This window comes from Anser anser (genome assembly GCF_964211835.1).
Source record: "Anser anser genome assembly, chromosome: 1".
Taxonomy (NCBI): Eukaryota; Metazoa; Chordata; class Aves; order Anseriformes; family Anatidae; genus Anser; species Anser anser.
In genome coordinates, this window is record NC_139720.1 from 123,008,061 (window position 1) to 123,030,348 (window position 22,288).

The window sequence follows — 22,288 nt, forward strand, 5'->3', positions numbered from 1 at the left end:
TGATTTCCATATTTATAAATACAAACTTTATTGAACAGGCATACAGTGTTGAAGTCTAAGTTACGGATTCAGAACTTTTTTTATTCTTTCTCTCTGTAAATGAACTAACTAGCAACATGAACTAACTAGCAACATGTATGATAGATTTTTAATGATAAAAGATGTAGAAATGTATCTTAATGTATTTAGTAAATAAATGAAAATTTAGAAAATGGTCTATCTTGGTTACATTTTGGTAGTTCTGCATTTTGTTCTGTAAACAGGGACCAAGTAAGAAATACACTTTCTTAGGAGTGTGGTACTTCCCACCCAAAAGGAGGATGAGGAAATGAATTATCAAGCTTCTTGCAATCAGAGACAAATGTGTTTTGTAATGGAATCTGGAGAAGCACTCCAAACAGTTTCCTTCTTTACATTGCTAATTTGTGTTGATAGGTAATAGGAGGTCCAAACAATGCACACTTTGAATTTTAAAATGGTTTATAGGCCACTTATAAAAAAAGTCTACCTTCAGGGACTTAGAAGTAAATTTGTTCACCTGCTTTTCTTACTAAATGGTCTGCAGAATATTGCTGTAATTACCTCTGTCAGAAAAGAATACAGGGGGAAAAGTCTAAAAAGATGCACTGAAAGGTGCTTGTTTAAAAAAAAAGTGTTTTCCTGTTTTTGGATTTTTGTATTTGGAATTCAGGGGAGAGCAAAGACTTTCATATCTTTCCATCTGGCCAGGATGTGATGAAGCATTTTGTTTCACGCTTGAAATTTTTTATAAATACGTGTATGTGCTGGGTATTTTGCAGGAGCTTCAGGATGGCATTGGGCGACAGCAAGCTGTTGTCAAAACATTGAATGTAACTGGTGAAGGAATTATTGAGCAGTCATCAACAGCAGATGCTAACGTGCTGAAGGAACAACTGGGAAGTTTGAATACCCGGTGGCAGGAGATCTGCAAACAGCTGGTAGAGAAAAAAAAGAGGTAGGTTAAAAGAGAGCAAAAATATTGTGAAACTGTTTTGGCTATATTAGATTTGCTTCCGACTTGAAAGTTCAAAAGAACTCTCAATGTTTAGTGTTTTCGTATTCATAAGAAATTGTTAGTAATTGCATTTCACATCTTTGGTTGTTTAATTCTTCTTTTCTACTCATTGCCATCAGTGGCCACCACTCCCTTCCATACTCCGCATTTTTATAATTTCAATTCTAATGCTGAACAACAATAACCAAGCATACATTATTTCTTGATTAAAAGTAGGGCAGATTGGAGCTTCATTTCCACAATTTACAGTTGATTTAGCATCTCTCTATTTGATAGTATGTCATTAAAAAATATCTCTGTAATACTAATAATACCTTAGCTAATTGATACAGCTAATCCTCCTATAATTCACTTCTCATCTTCAATGCCATTAATATCTGCATTTCATTCAGGTTGAATAAAAAGAATGGATTGGTTAATTTAATGTTATTTATAGTCACTTCCAGATCAATTTGGTTTTCTCTTGCAGTCAGAAGAACCTGGAGCATTTGAGTTACAGATACTAACTAGAATGGTTTGGTTTGTTTAAAAAGAGAATTTTCAATTTAAAAAATATATATTTTTATTGCTGCTCATATTAGGTTTTATAAAACCGTGTTTTCTTAACCCATATGCCAGGCCTAAATAGACATTTTGCTTTAAAATACAATCATTGGCAAAGCTTTCTTAAAACTTCTTTTTTTTTTAAGCCTATTCCTTATTGAGTGCTAGAGATTTGCTAGGAGGATGAGTAGCGTGCAATAGTTTTGTTATCTCTGGTGCTATTTTTTTGTGGTTTACAGCTGTGGGGGGCAAAAGCTGTGAAAATGCTCTGGATGGGTAGTGTCCTGAAAGGTTATTGTTGAGTTTAATTATGATTAAATTTTCACTTGGAACTCATTAAAAGCAGGAGGTGCAACGGGTAAGCTACAGCTGTCAGAAGCTGTTGTGGCACTTTAAATGTTTCTTGCTGCTGTATCTCCAGGTGTTGATGGTAATTACACAAGGGAGTCCTTTGCCTTTATTTATTGCCGTAAAAGCTGTTCTTTTGTACAATTGAAACCCATCTGTGTTTCCAATCCTTATCTTGTTAAGTAAGTGCTAACACTTACAGAACAATAACACATCATTTTAATAGCCCCGTAAGCTGCTGTGGTAACGCTGATGAGAAAGATTGGTGGTTGAGCTTTGAGAATATAAAATCTGTCCTTAGTTCTGGTAAACATAGCTATTGTGTTCTACCTCATTTATCAACAGAAACACGTATTTCAATGCTGTTTTGGCTCGAGGCTGTGTTATTTTGGGAATAACACAGTCTGGAATTTTGGGGCAAATCTTATAGTTTAAGGAAGCCTAGGATCTGTTATGTGGGAATAATCCAGTTATGTTTCCTCAATGAGATATCTTAAATAAGCATCTGTTTACCCACACCCGTTCCTCCTTTTGGTCTGTTTGGTTTGCTGACTGTTTTGTGATTGGTTTGTTTTCCTCTGGAAAGACACTTTGTGTAATATTGAGCATTGTGGCTGCACAAACCTAGGTTAGTGTATAGATCTCCATATAGTGAATACATACGGTGTTGTGCTAAATTGGTATAAAAGCCTCTGATGTACTGTGGTGAGACCTGTGTGCATCAGAATGGAGGATTTTACACTTGTGTTCAGTGCCGGGTCTTCCTGGCTATGACAGAGCTGCCGGAACTGCTCCCAGATCTTAGAAGCAAATCCTACTCTCAGTCTAGCTGCTGCCTCAGACAAGATCCTAGTGTGTTTTTTTTTTTTTCTTCTTTCTTTCCCTCTTTTCACTCCCACGGTCTGGATTTTCAAAAGAATCAAACGTAGGTGACAGAAATATCTGGTGTGCTCTATCTAGGTCTCATCCCAGGCAGGAAAAGACAAGCACATCTTCTGCACAGTTTGTATGTTGCATTGTTGGCATGAGATTTGCATCTCTTTTGTGCTTTGACATCTTTCAGTTGTTTGGTATTTTTTCTGATTTGGTTTGGGGTATATTCAGGTTCTTTCTTTTTAGGATCTGAATCCCGTTTCACCCAAAGTGTCTGCTTTGTTCTTAATGAAAAAATTAGGGCAAACAAGAAAGGCTGAAGTGGCCTCTACTTGCTACTTTTGTGTGCCATCACTTCTTATTCACTCAGACTTGCTTACCACCACCTATATGTGTGCCTTAGTATAGGTTTATACAGGGATCGTTCTTATGAGACTACTGTTGGGTACATACAGTTGTGAAAAGCAACCTGCAGCCAATAACACAGGCTCAGGAGAGGATCTCAGTGAAGTAGTATTTTTATTTATGATTGCAGTGGCGGGCATCCTGCAAGCAGAAGCTCAAAGCAAAAGTATATCATAACTTTATATTCCCTATTACCTGATGCTTAATTCTTCATTGATTTCCTCAGTGGTGTGAGAAACACCCCGTACCCAATAACTTAGGCTGAGGCGAGGATCTCAGTGAAGTAGTAATTTATTTGCGATTGCAATGGCAGGCGTCCCACAAGCAGGAGCACACCTACTAGCCACACAGTACGGTTTATATACTTTATTTCTCGATGACCAGGACCCTCCCCTGTTTACCCATTGACTGGGTAATCCAGGTTCACAACCTATCCGATGTTTCACAGACAATACATGGCCTTCAGTTGCTGGACTGTTAAATTTCAAATTTCTTTTGACTTTTATACTGTTTGAAGTGGTAATGTTTCTTCACTTATCTGACTTGACTCGACACCGTGATTTTCACCTAATTGTTCTAGGGAGTCTGGTTGTCTGCATTTTACAAGGTTGCCTGCTAAATTTTCTTATCACTGCAAACATATCTCAATACCACATTCCTTACCTTTAAACAATATAACTCTGCAGAAACAACATTTTTATTCCCACAGTGGCTCAGTACTACAGGTTCACACACTACTCAATGCTTATTACTATACCATATATGTACAATTTTACTTGACCAACCTTTAATTTCTCCTTTTATTTTTTTTTTTAATCCCTCCTTCTCTCATGACTAGAGGGCCCCTGAATTTTGTTTTTTACTGATCCCACACTGCTCATCTTGTTTTCCTTAGCTATCCTCCTAGTTTTGGGACAGTGGGATCTTCCACTGTCCCCTTATCCACTTGACAGAGTCGCCACTGTTATGCCTGCACTATCACTTTTTCCACTGCAAAAACACAGCTTTGATTCTCCCACAGTTGAACTGGCTTGACTGCCACTAGCAATTGCAGTAAAGTGGTGCTCAGCTAAGTCATGTCAAGAAGCATGTACTTTGTCTAATTCTGAGTTATCATAGGTAGACTTTGAACAGGAGACATGCTTAATATCCTAAAACTAACTTTGATATCTCTTCGGCATCTTTAAGTATGCATATCTTACTGTTACATAGCTTGCTGTATATAATTTTCATTGTTGTCCAAGGGGTTGCTACTGGTAGTCCAAAAGACATAGCAGTCATGGCATTGTCTATTGTATGTTTGTATTAAGTAACAGTTGAATGGCAAATTTAAGTTGTTCAGTATAGTGTAAATTAGAAAAGATCTGTGTGAGTTAAATATTTTTTTTTTCAGAGGAGTTTTAATATATTATTTTTTGAACTTTGAAGTCTGTATATGTTTGATCATTTTATATTTCTTTATAGTTCCTAAAATTTAAATGTTCAAGGTTAGAAGATTTTTGTGATAATGAGGGGGATTCTAGGATTTTTAAATCAATTTTGAGAATGAGGGAATTAAACCATTTTTTAAAACCATAATGGAATAAGGTGATATTGAAGAGAGAGTAAACTGGGTAGAATACATTTTCATTCAGTAATTTCAAAGAAAAATAAAATTGTTATTAACATTTAGAATCCTCTACAAATCAGAAAAGAAAACTTTATAACTTTTTAATAGATTTTGTTTTATTTTTTACAGTCAATTGTTCTTTGAAAACTTATTCTCAATTGCTTAAACAAACACGTAGGGGTCAATTAAAAAGTGTCATTCTATTAAATCTCTATTTCTTTTAAATCCCTATTAAATTAGATCTCAAGATATAAAGGAAATGTAAAGAAACTAATAAATGCGTGAGTTACAGTAACAAAATCTACAGTGATTTCTAATTCAAGTGTGTTGTTGCTAAGCATTATTAAATGGCAAGGAAATTTTGTGATTGCTTACCAATACTTTGATTTTATGATTTTGACAAATGTGCACAAATTACAAATCGGGCATAAATAGTGTATTTCAAACATTTCTCAGGCCAAGTTACAAAATACTTGGTTGTTAGACAAGAAGAGAAAAAAAAAGTTAAAGAAGGAAGTAAGAAATCACCATAGATATTTTTGTAAGGCTCAAGAATGTGAGAATTTAGTTGCAGACAGGTGTGTATGGTGACATTTCCAAGTGTGCCAGTGACATTAAGCTCTTTTACATAGTTAAATGCTGAGCTGATAGTCGGAAGCTCCAAAACTGAATGGGTGGGCAGCAAGTGGCAGATAATCTCCATCACAGACAAATGTGAGGTAGTGAATATTTCAGGGAAATGGTCTATACCGTGCTTAGATGATGCTGAGCTTGCAACTAGCAGTTATAACTCAAGAAAGTGATCTTGCCATCAACACTGATGGTGTTTGTAGGCTCAAAATGGAGAGGCAGCCAAAAAAGGCTACAAAATTGTGGGTAGCATCAGTGAGGGTATTGAGAACAAAACAGCGTTGTTTTGCTGCCATCAAATGTTGTGGCATGCTCACTTTCAGTACTATGTGCAGGTCTGCTCTCTGCACGTCATGAAGGGCATGATAGACTTACAGAAGAGATAGGCAACTAAAATGAGCCAGGGTTTGGAGTGGATGCTTTGTGAGCAGAGACTAAGAAGCTGGGGATCCTCAGTCTGGAGAGAAGTCTCAGGAGGGATATGACCTAGGTTTACAAAATTGAAGTAGTGGGTGAACTGAATGTGGAACAACACATTGGGGAATTCACTTAATTCCCCAATGCCAGGACTAAAGGGTAGTTGATAGAACCATAACAGATAGTAAAACCACTTTAGAAGTTACTTTTTTACATTATGGTTTCTGAATTTCTGAGGTTTGCTTGCCACAGAAGGCTGTGGAGGAAGGTATTATGACTCAGCCCCATAACATCTTTTGTCTAATGACAGTGGAGTCTTGATGTTGTATGAGGTGAATAGACAGAAGAAAGTGGACGGTCTTCTGTGCTCCCCTTAATTAGCATCTCTTGTTAGCAATGTTGGAGGCAAACTGTCGGGTTAGTTATTCTGACATTCTCAGGCACTTTTTATGGTCTGATGTACACGGTCTCTGGGGTTTGAGGAAAATCTACATACAGATTGTTTATTTTTTTCTTTTTCTTCCTTTTTTTTTTTCTCAAAGATGCACTGTTAAACTACTAGTCTATTATTCTATATGAAAACATACTCTATATGAGAAGATATGACTACATTGAAGAACATAATAAATTCAAAATATTTCCTATAACAATCATGAATCTAGTGGCTGTTTGATTTGAAAAGACTGATATATGATATGATTCTGAGAGTTTCAGCATGTTAATTCAGTTTACATAAATAATTTGGAATAAATATTAAACAATCTGCTGAATAAAAATGGTAAAATACATCAAAACCACAGAATTCTATAAATAACTGAAGCTGATTGCAGATCACTGGGCACTAATGTTAATCCTGGTGATAGTCTGGCTCATTAAATGAATGTGAATTATTTTGACCATAAAAGGACCACTTAATTAAAAACAGACAAGAAAACAAACCAACTCTCAAATGAATTTGAAGAACATGTACTGCTTTTCAGTAAAAACAAGATGGTATTTATTTATTTATTATTTTTTTTATTATTATTTTTTAAGTTTTAACAGGTCAGATGTTGATCCCAGGCAAAGCACAGACCTAAGGCTGGCTTTAAATCTCCTTTCTTTGGTACTGAAGATCAAGAGGTTGTGTTTGAATTATGTTTGTGTAGGATGTTATCTTTCAGTTGCCTTTATCAAACAGTTTCAAAGCTGTAGAAGTCTGAATTCAGTGTTTAATGTTTCTGTATCCTGCAGTCTAATCCATCCAGCTAAGAATTAGATGAGCATGTAATTTTAGCACATCTAGTCATTTTATCTTACTGCAAACTTCAGAATAGACCAGGCAGTCGAATAAAGTGAAACTTGATTGAAAGCCTGATACACTGATAGTTAGCAAATTGGGAATTTAATTGAGTTTTTGTTAGCACTTTGCTGCAAGCAGCAGCAAAGTTCAAGAGTTTGGAGAAGTTTGAGTTTGTGCTCTGGAACAATATTAAAGAAAAAGGGAGATTTGTGGAGATGGGGAAGTTGCAGTAGCTCCTTGAATAGATGCTACTACTAACCATAGACAAGAGACGGTGAAAAAAAATCTGTTTCTTCCTCTTCATACTCCAGCAATCATATTGACAATCAAATCTTGTAAACTGCACCATCAGCAGATTTCTCAGCCTTTTTGTCCCCTGCCACGTAATACTGTAATATGGCATCAGGCCATATTACGCTGTGCATGTTGCATCATGCAGCTGGAACACGTGAGATTTGGAGGCAGAGTCTTGCCATCAGGCACTTTGGGGCTCTCAGGAGCTTAAGTGATGACAGGCCTCAGGGTTATGGCTGCAGTTTGGTGCTCTGCCTTCGCTCCTGCTGCAGGACCACGTGGGCCGGGCAGAACTAGTCGAGTGATCCCATATCAGGATGAGAAGCAACATCTCACATATGAGCTTGGTGTAGTGAAGGCTCATACATGAGATTTTCGATGGACTTGTGTAACACTGTTGCTGGCTGGTCTTTGTATTTTCCATCTTTGTTCAACAATTCCTTGTGTAATTTTTGAAAACAGGTGCCCAGGAATTAGATTTCTTAGCTGTTTCAGCAGTAATCTGTATTTTGGTTATGTATTCATCACAATCTGATGTTTTTTGCTTGTTTTCAAATTGGGTTGAATGGAAGAGAATTTTTCATTATTTTAGCTGCAATATATTTGCACTTTTAATGAGCTTAAACCTGCAGACTGCCTATTCAGATCTCTGTTCAAGCAAGTTTGAAGTACTTACTGAAAGAGTGACAGAACAAAGGCTATTTACCAGAATACCCTCAAATACTTTTCTGAGTATAAATATACAAGCTTTCTGTTCTTAGTCAACAATAGTTATTATAAAGTAAGTATACTTTTTAATAGTTTTGATACCTTACATTCATTAAAGTGTTTTTTTTTTTTTTTTTTTTTGCCACAACACACTAGCTACTGTGGGTAGGTTTCCTTCACCTGAGCACTACGTGTATGGAAGGCTGTGATTAGTTTTTCACTGCAATTTAAAAGATGGCTTACAGATTAAGAAAGTTTGTGACAGTTAAATCAATAAATATATTTTTTCTTTCCAACATAAAATTAGTTACATACTGAATTTTCTTTTTTTTTTGACAATTTAGATTTCTTGCAGTATTTCAGTAGAAAAAATCACTAGTATAAATTTACATTCTGTTTACATGTGGTGTTGTAGCTAAACTTGCTGCTAGTTAGTGTTTACATTTAGCTTTCCTGAAATTTCTGTGATATTTTTAATTTCAAGTATTTTTTAAAGGTCCTTACCCACATGCAGCACATTTGCACGTTCCCTAGAGAAAGAAAGAAAATTCATTCTCTCTTGGTAAATATTTTCACTACACTGCCAACTTACTATTTTGGTGGCTTTTTAAATTCTCAGTAATAGCCACTAAGTGGACTAATCCCTTATCTTAGAAACACCATAAATAACAAAATCAACAGCTGAACAATTAAAAAAAAACACAGAAAAAACACCACCACCTGGACATTATTGAAGTGCAATGGAGAAGAGTCACAAGCAAATGCAGATCTGTTTTACTTCTGTGATTGCATGTTTTCTGTCTCTAGCTGACACCTCCCAAGTAAGTCCAACATCCCGTGTGCAGCTAAAACCATAAATGTCTGATGTGTTTCACAAACTATATGGGTTGCTATGGTATTGGTATCACATTATTGAGTATGGAGAAAGAAAACACTTGAGCTGCAATATGGATTTCATATAGCTTCTAGACACTGTAATCAAAAATAAAAGCTTACTTGAAACAGGAAATTAATGTTAATGTAATAGTTAACCATTATAACTAAGGATTAATGATAGTCAATAATGTACCCAAGGTATTTTGCAGACTGACATAAGAATTTGTTATTGATTCCATATAATACTGTTAGGAAAACTGACTCCTTTATTTAATGTAATTGACTACCTAACATTTAAATATCAATATACTGAACATATGAGCTTCCAGAAGCAAAATGTATATAGAATTTGTATAAGCATCTGTGCAGTCAGAATAGTTGACCAAGGGGTTCCTATGAGTTTAGAAATACAAATAGAAATCTGTGGTATTTTAGTACAGAAGTCATAAACTAACATGCCAGAGAATAGTCACGTGGAAGACCAAAAGTTACATATGAAATTCTCTTCTTTTCTGTTCTTCTCTAAGCTGAGAATTTTGTATCAAGCAAGGTGAGTTATATTTCAGTATTAATGAAATAGATCATTTGCTAACTGTGAATTAGTTTAAAAGGTTTTTTTTGTGGAACTTAGGTGTTATTTTAAAATATAGGTAGTGATGTGTATATAACAGCATGCAGATCTGTGCTGGAGATGAATCTGCCTTGCTCCTTAGGGCCAGCTGCTGGAATTACATCTTTACTCATCTGCTCATCCAGCAAGATGTGCTCCCGACTGCTTTCTTGAGAGCTGCTCTGTATGTGTTGATGGACAACCGGTGGCTCATGCTCCTTGTTTCAGTTTGTTTAGGCTGAGATTTGGAAGTCCCTAACAACCTACTGTTAATTTGTCATTGCAGTCATGATTTTAAACACTTAGAAATTACAGGTATCAGTTGATCCAAATGTAATTATGGTGGTAGAAATCAGCATGTTCAAAAGCTGCAAGCAGTCATCGTGTTAAAACTTTTTATGTGATTAACTTGTTCAGCATTAGCTGAATAAATAAATAAATAGCTGAATTAAGAGTGCTTTATTTTTGTGGCTTGTGTAATGTGATACTTGTCATGCAGGATGTTATTTATAACAGAAGTAATGTTCTAGCAGGCCAAGAGCAAATTGTGAAGTAAATTATGAAGTGCACCTGCAGCTTCCATTAATTGCGATGGACCTTTTAATTACTATCCTACATACTCTTCATGACTGGGATAAAAAGACAGATCTTTATGGAACACTTTTTTTTGGTCTGATTTCTGAAAACCTTCTGTGCTCATATACATGAGCGTATATGAGGGAACATGAGTCAGAGTGACGGTGCACGATGCTTAACACACGTGCGCATTTCCTAGATGAGCAATGTGATGCTTGTTCGGAGCAGCCAGTTACCCTGTGCTGGCCAGCGGTGACCCACCCCAGGCAGGGCCAGGGGTCTGGCTGGCCCTGGGGCTGGAGGGGAGGAAGGCCAGGTTCATTTTGTGTCCCTCCTGCTTCCTCTCTCTGGTCCTGTCCCACTTGTAGAGGTGCCTGTTGGTGCTTGCAGGCATAAGCGCAGTGCCCTGACCTGCTTCTGTCCCACCAGATTGGGTACATGCAGCTTGTTACTGCATAACAGGGTTAAACATAGATCTGATGACTTTTTATATATACGACATACATATGCATATATAACAAATTATAAATTTATAATAGAATTATATTACAAAACTGTTTGAACATATGTATGGCGTGGAGTCACCCTGTCTCAGTTTGCTACAATGGTACTCCAGTGCTGCTAAAGACTGGAAGAACAAACTGAAAAATAAGTCTCATCTACACTGCATCTTAATGAATCGGGTTTGCTTATGGCTTTACAGTATGAACAATTCTTGTAAGAAGCCCCATCTAGCAAGCTTTCCTCTTCTCTCCTCAGAGCAAATTATTGGTAGCTCTGTGAGAAATCTGCTGCCAATGGCCAGAAGGCTATGGCCAAACTTGAATTTAAAATGGTTTAAATTCAGTTACCTAGCTGATCAAATAATTAGTTATAATAAACTGCAATTATAATAATTAAAAAATCATTGAAAAAATACTATAGTAACATGCATGGCAAAATGCAATGCAATTAAATAAATGATCTTCTCAAGGAACATTTTATTTTATTTATTTTTATATTATCAATAACATCATGGACTTCATTTAAAAACAGATATTTTCTCTTTTACAGTTACAGCATAACAGAAAACATAACACAGAGCTGTTCTTGAAGACAACAGTATGTTCAGAAGTTGCAGTGTTAGTTTCTGAAAGTACCTAAAAATATTGCCAAGAAGTTTTTGCCACAGGAAAATATAGTGCATGTTGGTATCCAGGGTCCATCTCTGTGTCAGTGCATCTTTTCTCTAGCAATATAAGGAAATCTCAATCTTTAGAGTGTTCTGTTAAAATAAATAAATAAATAAAATAAACTTATATATATATATATAAAAAAAAAAAAAGGTTTTGCCTAAATAGCTTAAATTAGGGGGTGGGTGGAGATGGGTATGCAACTTAAAGAAGGGTGCAACGCGCAGCATCTCTACGCCTTTCTCCCAAGAGCTGCTGGTCCCGCGAGGCGGTGGCTGCCTGTACAAACTGCAGAGCCTTCTCTCACTTTGTGGCTGCAGATCCTGAGGGACCTTTATTCTGTTGGGAAATACCTTCACTGCTCCCCTCTGCGCATCCTTCAAATTCTTAGATGTGTGGCTGTAGCCAAAAGTAATAAGTGGTTTGATGTTTGTCAGTTCTTATTTTCTGGAATTTTCTTAAACCTCTTGGGCTTTTCCAGCAGGCCAGTTTTATTTAGTCTTTTTATGCCTCTATGGTGTCTAATTCTGCTTAAAGATCTTCTCTCCCGAGCCTTGGAAATCTGGGCTCAAAGTTGCCTGTTTGGCTCTGAAAATTTTACTTCTGAATTTCTTTGGGCTGTGGAGTACCATTTAATTCAATTCCACAGCTAGTAGAATTATGAAATATAGATTGAAGATTTTGATTTTTTTGTACTTTAGTGCAGTGTACATGAACGAGAATCCCTTCTCTGCCCATCTGAGCTAGGAGAAAACTCCCTCCGTTTTAAATTCTCCTGGTTTTTACTAATCTCCTTTACACAAACTGTATATTTATTATGGTTGTATGCATGATTTATTATTGAACTTAAAAATACTTAGCAATACATTTTGCACTTTCTGTATAAATATTTTTTCATCCATAATCACTGCAAGTCAATTTCCTGACAACATTATTAAGAATATTTATAATTTGCAACCAGTATTTCAAGAACTTAGTGCTTTTTTTTTTTCCTCTTATCTAAATGCATTGAATTGACTCAGGAAATAAAACACCTAGTACTTAATTGTGGATAGAGAGTTTTAAATATCTCATTCAGTATTATCACTGCTACATGCTTAAATTCTACAAAAATCATTGAACGTGAATGCAAACAAAGAAACATTGCTTCATATTTTAGATGTTAACAGAGAACATTTTAAACTGTACTGTAAAGAAAAAAAAACTTGAAAGTGTGAGCTACTTATTTATAATTATTTGGAAACATCAGGGTAAAATATTGTTTTATAGTAAGATTTTTCATATCCCAGATATTCACTGCATATAGAGAAAAAGTTGGAGATATTTTCTTAAAGTCTTTGATACTTGTAAATAGAATGGAAACACTTTTCACAAACACCTTTGTTGTGATGTCTTTTTGCCTGCATTTTGCCATCCAGGAAAGATATCCAGAGACTGTCAAATATGTGGTGGCTATCATATTTTCCAGGTCATCTTAAGATGTTGCATGTTTAGTGTATCCAGACTATAGGATGTAGCATCTAGATGGTGAAGTCTGGTGAAGAGTATTGTCCTTGGTACTTTACACTGGTTTTTAGTCTACTATTTCAGAGTGGGGTTTGTAGAGCCTGTATGTAGAGTGTTTAATCATCCAATATAGCACTTCTCATCTTGTGAGGGTGTCTTGGTAAGGAAAAACAATAAACACCAATAAGATGGAAGGCAGGTAAATTCCATTAGTACTTGCTAATTTGGGAGTTGTGTAAAATAATAGTTGAATTACATTCAACCAATATGCTGCTGTATTTATTTTGTATATTTATAATATATATGTATTACATTATATAAATAGTACATATAAATAATTCTTAAATTTATTTTATAAATATATATATTTTATTTTATAATAGTCAGTATTCCAACAGCATGATTTTTTTCCCTCCTCAGATATCTTCATCTATAACAATTTCTTGCTTATAACGTGAAGTCAGATGAAATTTTTGCTATGAAACGAAATTTAATTCAGCTGATAAGTTTATGCTCCTCTTCCCTACTAGAATTTTCCCAGCTGACCGAAACAGAATTCTCCATTTACTTTGTAATCAAGGGTGTTATTTGAAAGGAATTTTACAAATTTTGCAATTCTCTCTCTTTTTTTTTTTGTCTGTGAAAATTACAGAGGAAAAAAGTTGTATAAGATCTCATTGATAAACTTGGACTTCTTAACATATGGAGAAGTATTTGGGAGTTTTGGATGTACAAAGTGCATTGAGAGATATCGACTGTTGGAAATTTCTATATGTTTTCTTGAATAACCTGGGTGAGAGAATCAACAGCTGAGTTGTAGACGTAGGATTTATCTCACCTAATCTTAGATGTCTGCTTTGTCTATCCTATTCCTTCATAGGGACTACAGACCTTACATACTTTTTGTGGATCTGGACTGGAATGCTTTACACAAAGTATATCGCGCAGTCACCAAAATATATGTTTGTACAATGTGTCCAAATGGGTTTCCGTGGCACTTTCTACAGATACATTTTAGTGAAACTTTGGTGCTAGAAATTTCTGATACTGGGCTTCCATGCTGTTAGTTCAGTCAAAAATTTGGGCTGAATTATGAACAAGTCTTGGTCTGTGTGCGTCTGCTCTCTGCAATACCTGGAAGTCTGATTTGGTGAGGTTTCAAATTATGACTTGCATATTTCCTTTCAAATGTATTTGAAATAATATATTGAAATAATGCCACATAAAAAGGGTACTGGTCTGATCATTTTAGCATGGAAAAATCGATGGCACAATTTTTAAAAGAATTAATATAAATTATAAGAAATTGTTTTCCCTAGTCTTTTTGTAAGTATGGATGAGCATTTCAACATAAAACCAACCAAACAAAAAACACATGGAAACATTAATTTCATGTTTTTATTACAGGATAGAGGAAGAAAAGAATATTTTATCAGAATTTCAAGAAGACTTGAACAGGTTGATTTTGTGGTTAGAGGAAACGGAGAGCATCATTGCTATTCCCCTTGAACCAGGGAATGAAGACCAGTTAAGAGACTGTCTTGGCAAAGTAAAGGTATTATGAGCTTTATTCTTACTGTTTTCTTAATTTATCATTTTCTTAATTCATCAATTATCTACATTGAAGAACGTTAAATGCTGTTTAACAAAACCCGAGAAAAAATAAAAACAATGCTTTAGTAAAATCTTTTTTCAAGTTCCTTTCTAAGTAGACAGAGATAGGATAAATAGTAGTGCATGGTATTTGAGGAAATTAAGACTTAATCATGTGCTAGGTTTATGCCTCTCACTGTTTAGTTTAAGATATCTGTGAGCTGGACAGAGAATTTGTGAGGCCTTGCCTCCATAGCCAGGGATTTCAGAATGAAGGCAAAGATGCAATTTTATGGGATGTTAAATGCATCTTATCATTTCCAGACACGATTACAAGTTTGAAGTTTAAGCTGATTATTTAGATCCATGAAGTTCCCACTTCTTATTTATATACAAATATTTCCCAAAGGTAGCATTCCCAAGGAATAAGTAGTCCAAAATTAAAGGTGCTAGCATTTATTATTATTATTATTTGTAGCTCATTTTTACATTCCATCTTTTCTTTTGGAGCTACACAAGAGAATATATTCTGATGCAGCAAAGAATAATGCACTGTGGCTTATTTAATACCTGCTTGATTGTGTTGATGTATCTTTTAGTTGCATTATCTTACTTGATATATCGAGTTACTTTGATGATAGCTTGCAGTAACTACATACATGATGAAGAAGTGGTACATTTAGATGGTGTCTTGCTTTCTTTGTCTTTACTTGATGTTTCTATGAGTATATATGAACATTTTTAATTATGAGGTTGGACAGGAGGGCTTTTCACCACATACTGTCTGGGTGATTGTGTTCACAGCACAGAACATGGAAAAGACCTTCTCCAAAGTGGGCTTTAATATGCTTTTTACCATATTGAAAGATCATTAATATCCGTATACATGAGCTAATGAGTATCCAGAGGTGGAAATTTGTCATACAACAGTGATCAATATCCTGAGAAACACCTTATTTGGTGGTTTATCTCCCTCTGTAGGCTTGATCCACTAACACAGTTTCTTTCTGGGGTTTCTGCCCTTCTATATTCAGAAAGCCATGGCTATTTTATCTTGAATTGAGTTTACTCCTTTAGCTGATAGACAAATCAATAAGGGTGAAGATAAGAGAGCTGAAAATTCTACCACAGTTCATCTTAACTGATGTATTTGTCTGTTCCAGTTAAGAGTTGAAGAGCTGCCGCCACACAAGGGAATACTGAAACGATTAAATGACTCTGGTGGAATAGCACTTGGAAGTGCATCACTGGATCCAGACAGAAAACATAAGCTTGAGAGTACACTGAAGGAGGCTAACCATCGCTTCGTAAAGGTTAGACATATTAGTGATGTAACTGTGATATGAAATTTTAATCTGCAGCAAATATTTGCATTATATATTTTCTCTTATGTATTATTTTTCTCTGGATGAACCTGCAGAGACATTTGTACACATAATGAACCTGTGGAAGAAAAATGTGTGCAATACACTGCTGTGAGAAACAGTAACAACACAAGATCATGAGTGCCTGAAGCGATGTTGCATCCAAATTAACTCCCTAAATTACAGGTCTGCTGCTTAAGGGCAGAATGCGGAGCATCATTTTTGTAGCCTGGTTGTTTTAAGGGTACAGCAAATATTCCAATTTTGTGACTCAGGTGTGTGAGAGGCAGTAGCAAATAGCTTATTGCTTTTCTAGAAACATTTCCTAGTTCTCTCCTCTCCCCAACACTGGGGTAGAAGCTGCAACTACTGATTCAATTTCTACTATGCTTCTTCCAACCATGAGTTTTGAGTTCTGGTTTCAGTGTAGCAAAGTCCCACTCATTTTGCTTTCTAGGATCTCCATACCAATGGAGAGAAGTAAGGTAGGATTATGTTGTTCCTTATTGTTGAAGTAGCATGTTTTTGTGTTGGAAACTGTTGATAATGAATAGTAGATATGGTTCAAGAGTGCTCTCCATACAGACCTTGTGTAGCAGAAATGGTAGAAAGCGTTATCTAAAGGACCACCACACAAAGTATGGATCAGTCTGGTCAGGACAGGTCAATGTAGAATCTAGAAAATGCAGCTGAAGGATTTCCCCAGAGACTGATGGCACAGTCACCAGGATGCTGGGGTAGGGGGGGGATTAGCTGTGTTCATCTGTGAAAACAAAAGGAGATAAAATGGATCTTTTGAGTACCTTACTGAAAAGACAAGCTACAGTTTCTGGTTAAGAGTTCTGTCTTTTTGTTTCAACTGTGTTCACATAATTGATATTTCAAGTACAGTTCTAGTAAATAAACAGGAATTTATCTGATGTGGAATTCTCATTAGTTTCTTCTACTTAACAGAAACAGTCTGGCAAGTTTCAGATTGTTGGCTAATGGCTCAAGTAAAAATGGATAATATTGATCACATTCATAAAATTGGAGTTGGGTGCGTAAATCATTATTTAGGTGCTTGGACAGAAGTATCTCTTTCTCTACAGAATGGTTTTCTGAAGTCATTGTATATAAAAGAATTCAGAACACTTCAAGATCAAAACTAGTGCTATTTACTAGCGTATATGAGGATATATGTGGCTGAATTTAAGAACCATGATTTGAATATCTGTGCTGTAATATTAAAAAATCATTAGCTTTCAGGCAAAATATGTGTGGTGGTTGTTGTTGTTTGTTGTGTTGTTTTTTTTGTTTGTTTGCTTTTATTTTTAAGTAAAATAGCACTAATATTCTAAGAAAAACTAATTTGTCTCTGTATGAAAGTCATATCTAAGAACTTACGTACTTCCACTTTCTGCTTGCTGGTAGAGAAAATATCCAGGTTACTTGTCATAGGCAGAGCAATCCAAATAACTATGAATGCTGTTGAAAGTATTAGGTTTGTATGAAATATGGTGGACAAAGTGAATCGTTCTCTTTACAAGCTGCAACAGACCTAAGTAATGATTCTGGCAAGACATTAAGCTTGGAATTTACCAGGTGAAAACTTCATTTCTAGCTAAAAGGGACTAAACCAAGAACATTGGACTTTTCTTTGTGATCATTACTGAACTGCACTATTTCAATTTTATTTGTCTACCTATGGAAATACATAAAACAAAATAGTGCTCACTCTACCTTAGTTGCTGAATTTAAAGGATGTGGAAAATGCAATTTATTTTTTAATAAACAGAAAATGAGTTTGAAAATTATGACATTCAAATCCTTACATGTTAAGTGAGATTTTCAAATGTTTCTCTCAAGGTGTTCTGTTTCTCAGATGATCTTGAAAGGTCACCATAAAATAAAAAAAAGTTAGAAGCTTTTTTTGGCTTTCTGTCATTAGATTTGTCCCAATATGAATGAAAATATTAAATATTTTCCTCTTTCTTCTCATTTTCTGCCTTCTTTTGGAAATTGAAGGGGAAAAAATATATATATTTTTTTCTTTTACATAGCACTCAGTGCTTGTATAGGAAAACAGGTAAGTTTTTATGTTGCTGAAGGAATTAATTTTGTTAGTTTTATCTATGGAACAATAGGGTCTGTAACAAAAATTAGGAGTCATGGAAAGTCAGCAGGCCTAACTGAAGGAAGACAACGTGTGTGTCCCTCTGTTACAGATCCGTAAGCACTGAAAAAAAAAAAAAAAAAGACCAACCCACACAGATTTTACTGCGAGCCAAACCTCACAGCTCTGGCATATTTATATTAGGCGATCTTCAGTAGGTCACTGTAGCGGGATGGTTCTGTAGTCAGTTGTTTTGATGAGGATATATTTTTCCTGTTCCTCAAAGCCCAGTGGGCAAGCCTCATCAGCACAGATTCCTCTGGGGCTTCTCTGTCCCTCCATTACCATCTAAGAGTATATCTCAAGCTTGAATCCTTTGTTTCCAGCTATTTGTTTTGTTTTCTGGCATCTGTGCTAGGAAGGAATGTGCAACAATCTACTGTTTCTGATTAGCTCATCTTGCAGGATGATACTATGTTCAAAATACAAAATGTACTTGACAGTTACATAAATAACATAAGGTAGCTCCTTATTTGGTAAATGCTGGAGTAATTCTGTTTACTTTAGAGAAGCTGTGACAATCGAAAATTACCAGTTGAAAATGTAGCCAAATATCTCCTAAGTTCATGACAAATTTTTGTTTTGCTTTGATCTGCCAAACAGTGGAAGGGGTGACAACACTGTGAGTTTTAACCTTCAAGGTGACATATTTGAAATAAGTCATGTTCAAACCTTCTTTAGAGTCAAAGAAACGGTTACCCTACAGCAATGGAAATAAGCCGAGAAAAGAAATTGAGTATGAAAGGAATTGCAGTCACATAAAAGAAGCTTTTTTTTTTTTTGCTTTTGCTTCAGTATTGTCTTTGCTTTTAGGTGTTTATATCACGTGCTGATGACCTTGAGAATGAAGAGTTTTTCTTCCTTTATATAGTCATAAATTTAAAATGACATTTTTTCAGACACCTTTATTGAATAGTGATTCTAATAGGCCACTACCTCAGATACAGTTTAAGCAGAGAATGAAGATTAAAGCCCACATTTGAAAGCATGACTTTTAAATTCTAGCCTGGTTTTACTTATTATACCCTCTCCAAAGCCAGTATTTCTTGTAAAAATGAAAATAACTCTGTCTTTGTGAAGTCTTAATAATATGAAAAATGAAGTGTTTTATAACCATTTTTATGTCTTCACATCAAGAATTTTCATTTATTTTCAAAGCTCAAAGTATCTTCTGCTGTGATAGCCAAGTAAGCTAACCACCTAGCGCTTCAAAGCATACAAAAGGGGTACTAGGCACTTCAGTTTGTGATGAATTCAGTTCTTGTCGTATACCACCTGCCAGGGCATATAACAGATCTGTAATGGGTTTCTTACCTTTTAGTGTGCAGTAAATGGATTGATAGATTAGGTCTGAGACCAGTGAACCATGGAATCAGAGGTTTGCTGGAAGGAGTTTATTACTCTTTAATAATATTCTTGGTCTGGTGTCAGCCAAGAGGGATGAGCTAGATTATCCGAAAGTAAGCTGGATGCCAAAATCAGCGTTCTTCTCATTTATCCACCTTAGTCTTCACAACATCTACTGTATGTATTATGAAGGTTATTATAAGTGCCTGATGGAGACATTTTGTTTTGCTGCCTTTTAATTTGTCTGCTACTATTAGAACTAATTACTAGACACTGAAGAGACCATTTCACTGTTTACTGCCACAGCAAATCAATTTGTTGTGCTATATAGACAAAAAAGAAATCAGAGTGGAGTGACATGGCTATAATTTGTGAACATTTTCTGTACCATCAGGCGAAGTATAGGTCTTCTTTGCTTGGTTGACCAGGTGCAGAGAAAAACAGATGGACCTAGAAAGTGCAGGAAGACAAAGTCATAACAAGGTTATAGTTCATGTAGATTGCCTTGAGTAGTAATTATTCACAGATTACTTGTGATGACATCAAATTTTCAGCATGTTATTGCAACTTAGTTCGAGTTTGCAGTTGAAACTACTACAATTGCTACTATTATTGTTTGTGGGATGGACGGGAAGGGATCTTTGAAAAAAAAAACGCTACAGTTTGATTTCTGTGCTTTTGATTTGAAATGAGATTAAAGCATTTGTAGCCTAATAAGAATGCCAGTTTTATTTCCAATTTCCAAGCAGGTAAAAAAGCCCTTTTCAGTTCTTTTAAGCTACATACACTGAAGTTTTTCTGGCTTTATCGATTTAAAACTACTGAGATTCTTAGCTATTTTGGATACAGTGGATTGCATGTGTTATAGAAGACTGACCACATTAGGAATTGGGCCCTATAGCCTACTTGCTAATCAAAGGCATTTTTAGTCATTTTAATGACTTCAGACATCAGTTTTTGTTCCACTTTACATGCTATACTGTAAGTCATCCTAATGACCACTGTCAAAAAGAACTGGAGACTATCATAAGACATAAGGAGACAGGAGACATCTGTTTGTTTGTTTTCAGAAGCTTAGTCAGATGAAGTCATTTAGGAGGTGTGTCATAATAGCTCTATGAGTGTCCACAATCAATATAAGTATACACATTCACTGCAGATGGAAGAAAATGAAATGGTTTATCTTAGACTGAAAGATTTTATTATTTGCCATCTATAAAATAAAAGATGATAGCAAATCAGGCTTATACTAACAAATCAATTCTAATCTGATATAAAGTTAAAATCTGGATGCAGTGTTTTTTAAAATTTGGAAAATTTGACTCCGAAGACAATGCAGGTGAGATTCCAATGAGGTAGATATTGCTGTGGTATGACACTCACTGATTTTTTTTTTTACAATTCTTTTACAAGAACTGCATTTTACAATATATATATATATATATATAAAGGGATTTGATATAATTGCTGCCTTTTCAGTTTAAATTCTAAGTTTTTATTATTATTATTGATGGTGGTGTTTGTTTTTTTTGTCCTACAAAAGGTCTCAAGTCTAGTAGCTTTGTAGCTCGTTTTTGTCATTCAAGGTATTAGTGGAAAACACATAGTTGTTACATCCAATAAAACTTTGAGGCAAAAGTAGTTTACAAACAAAAAGTTGCATCCTCCTCACACATGATAAAACACTCTGAATAAATAGACGCAGTAGCACAGCATCAGAAAAAGGAAATTTTTAGTGCTGTAAATCCCTGATAGATGGTATATTTGGGTAAGGTACTTTACAGAGACCGTTTTTATCTTGGCACTTTCCACAGTCTGGAAATACCAAGAAAGTTGTTTAAATTTCCAGCTGCTCTGTTTTCCTATGAGCAACCCCCTATCTCATAGGAATATTGTAAAAATAAATTACTTGGTTATACTGCAACATTCTGAAGGTTTAAAATGTTGTAAAAGTTGTTAGTAGCACTGTTTTACGTTAAATCTGGAGTCCTGCAGAGAAATATATGATTGCTCTCTTTTTGTTAATAACACCATCAATTTTCTTTCTCTTGTTAAATATTAATAAATATTCTCCTACTACAGTATGTTGTTTACTCTCATTTGAAACAATTAATCATTCTGAAGTCCCTTCAAGGAAAAAGTTATGATGTTCAAAATGTTTTTGCAGCAATCAGGCAATAATTACACCATATCAAGGGCTGTTCTTAATTTCCATTGAGACAAGTTTTTAAGTACATTTAGAAGAGTTAAGATTCTTTGTTCTTTATACAATCTAGATTCTAGCTTTATTTATTTTACCTTACTTTTAGTTTTCCAGGTGTGCTTTAAGCCTAACAATAAATGACAGCAAACATAATAATTTTAAACAGTCAAATATAGATAAGTTGGAGGTTCATCATGGTACTGTTTGTGTATTTCAGTCCATGTCATTCATCAACATGGAAAAAGTTACAGAAAAACAAAGAACTGCTTACAAGAAAATACCGCGCAGTTCCTAATGGGTTTCTTGTGGCATTTATAAAAATAGTATATCTTGGTTGTCTGTTGAGCATCCTCTGTTCTCCTTTCTTCATTCTTCACAGTCACCCCAACAGCTACTCTGTTGATCCCAGTCATTCCCTATTTACTGTATCAGTTGTTCCTGTGACTTCACCTCAGAAGATGAGAGGAGGATTTGTATGACTTCATAATCTCCCACACTTGACGTGAAAGAGGTTCAACAAATTCTGCAAGGGTTGGGTTTTCGGGTAGAATGCAATTGTTCTCTTATTTTTTGAAGTTTCCACAGCATGTGTTACTAGTAAGTTCTCTCTGTGCCACAGCATTTATCTTGTTAAATTCCAGTGTACATAAATAGCAGTTTTCTATATAAAACAGTAGTGAGGAACACATGGTTTTACTTTCTTACCTGTAAACCTACAAAGCATCTATGAATATAATTTGT

At 35.3% G+C, this 22,288-nt stretch overlaps 1 protein-coding gene across 24 annotated transcripts in view; it reads left to right on the plus strand.

Annotated features, from left to right (window-relative positions):
• The window catches only part of DMD (dystrophin), a 1,241,706-nt gene that overhangs the window by 825,761 nt on the left and 393,657 nt on the right, over positions 1-22,288 (plus strand). For all 24 annotated transcript variants that reach the window (XM_083850706.1, XM_083850697.1, XM_083850709.1 and 21 more), the window contains 3 exons: positions 801-976; positions 14,293-14,440; positions 15,642-15,791. In XM_083850706.1, the coding sequence (XP_083706832.1) occupies positions 801-976; positions 14,293-14,440; positions 15,642-15,791 (474 nt within the window). The remainder of the gene's footprint in view (positions 1-800; positions 977-14,292; positions 14,441-15,641; positions 15,792-22,288) is intronic.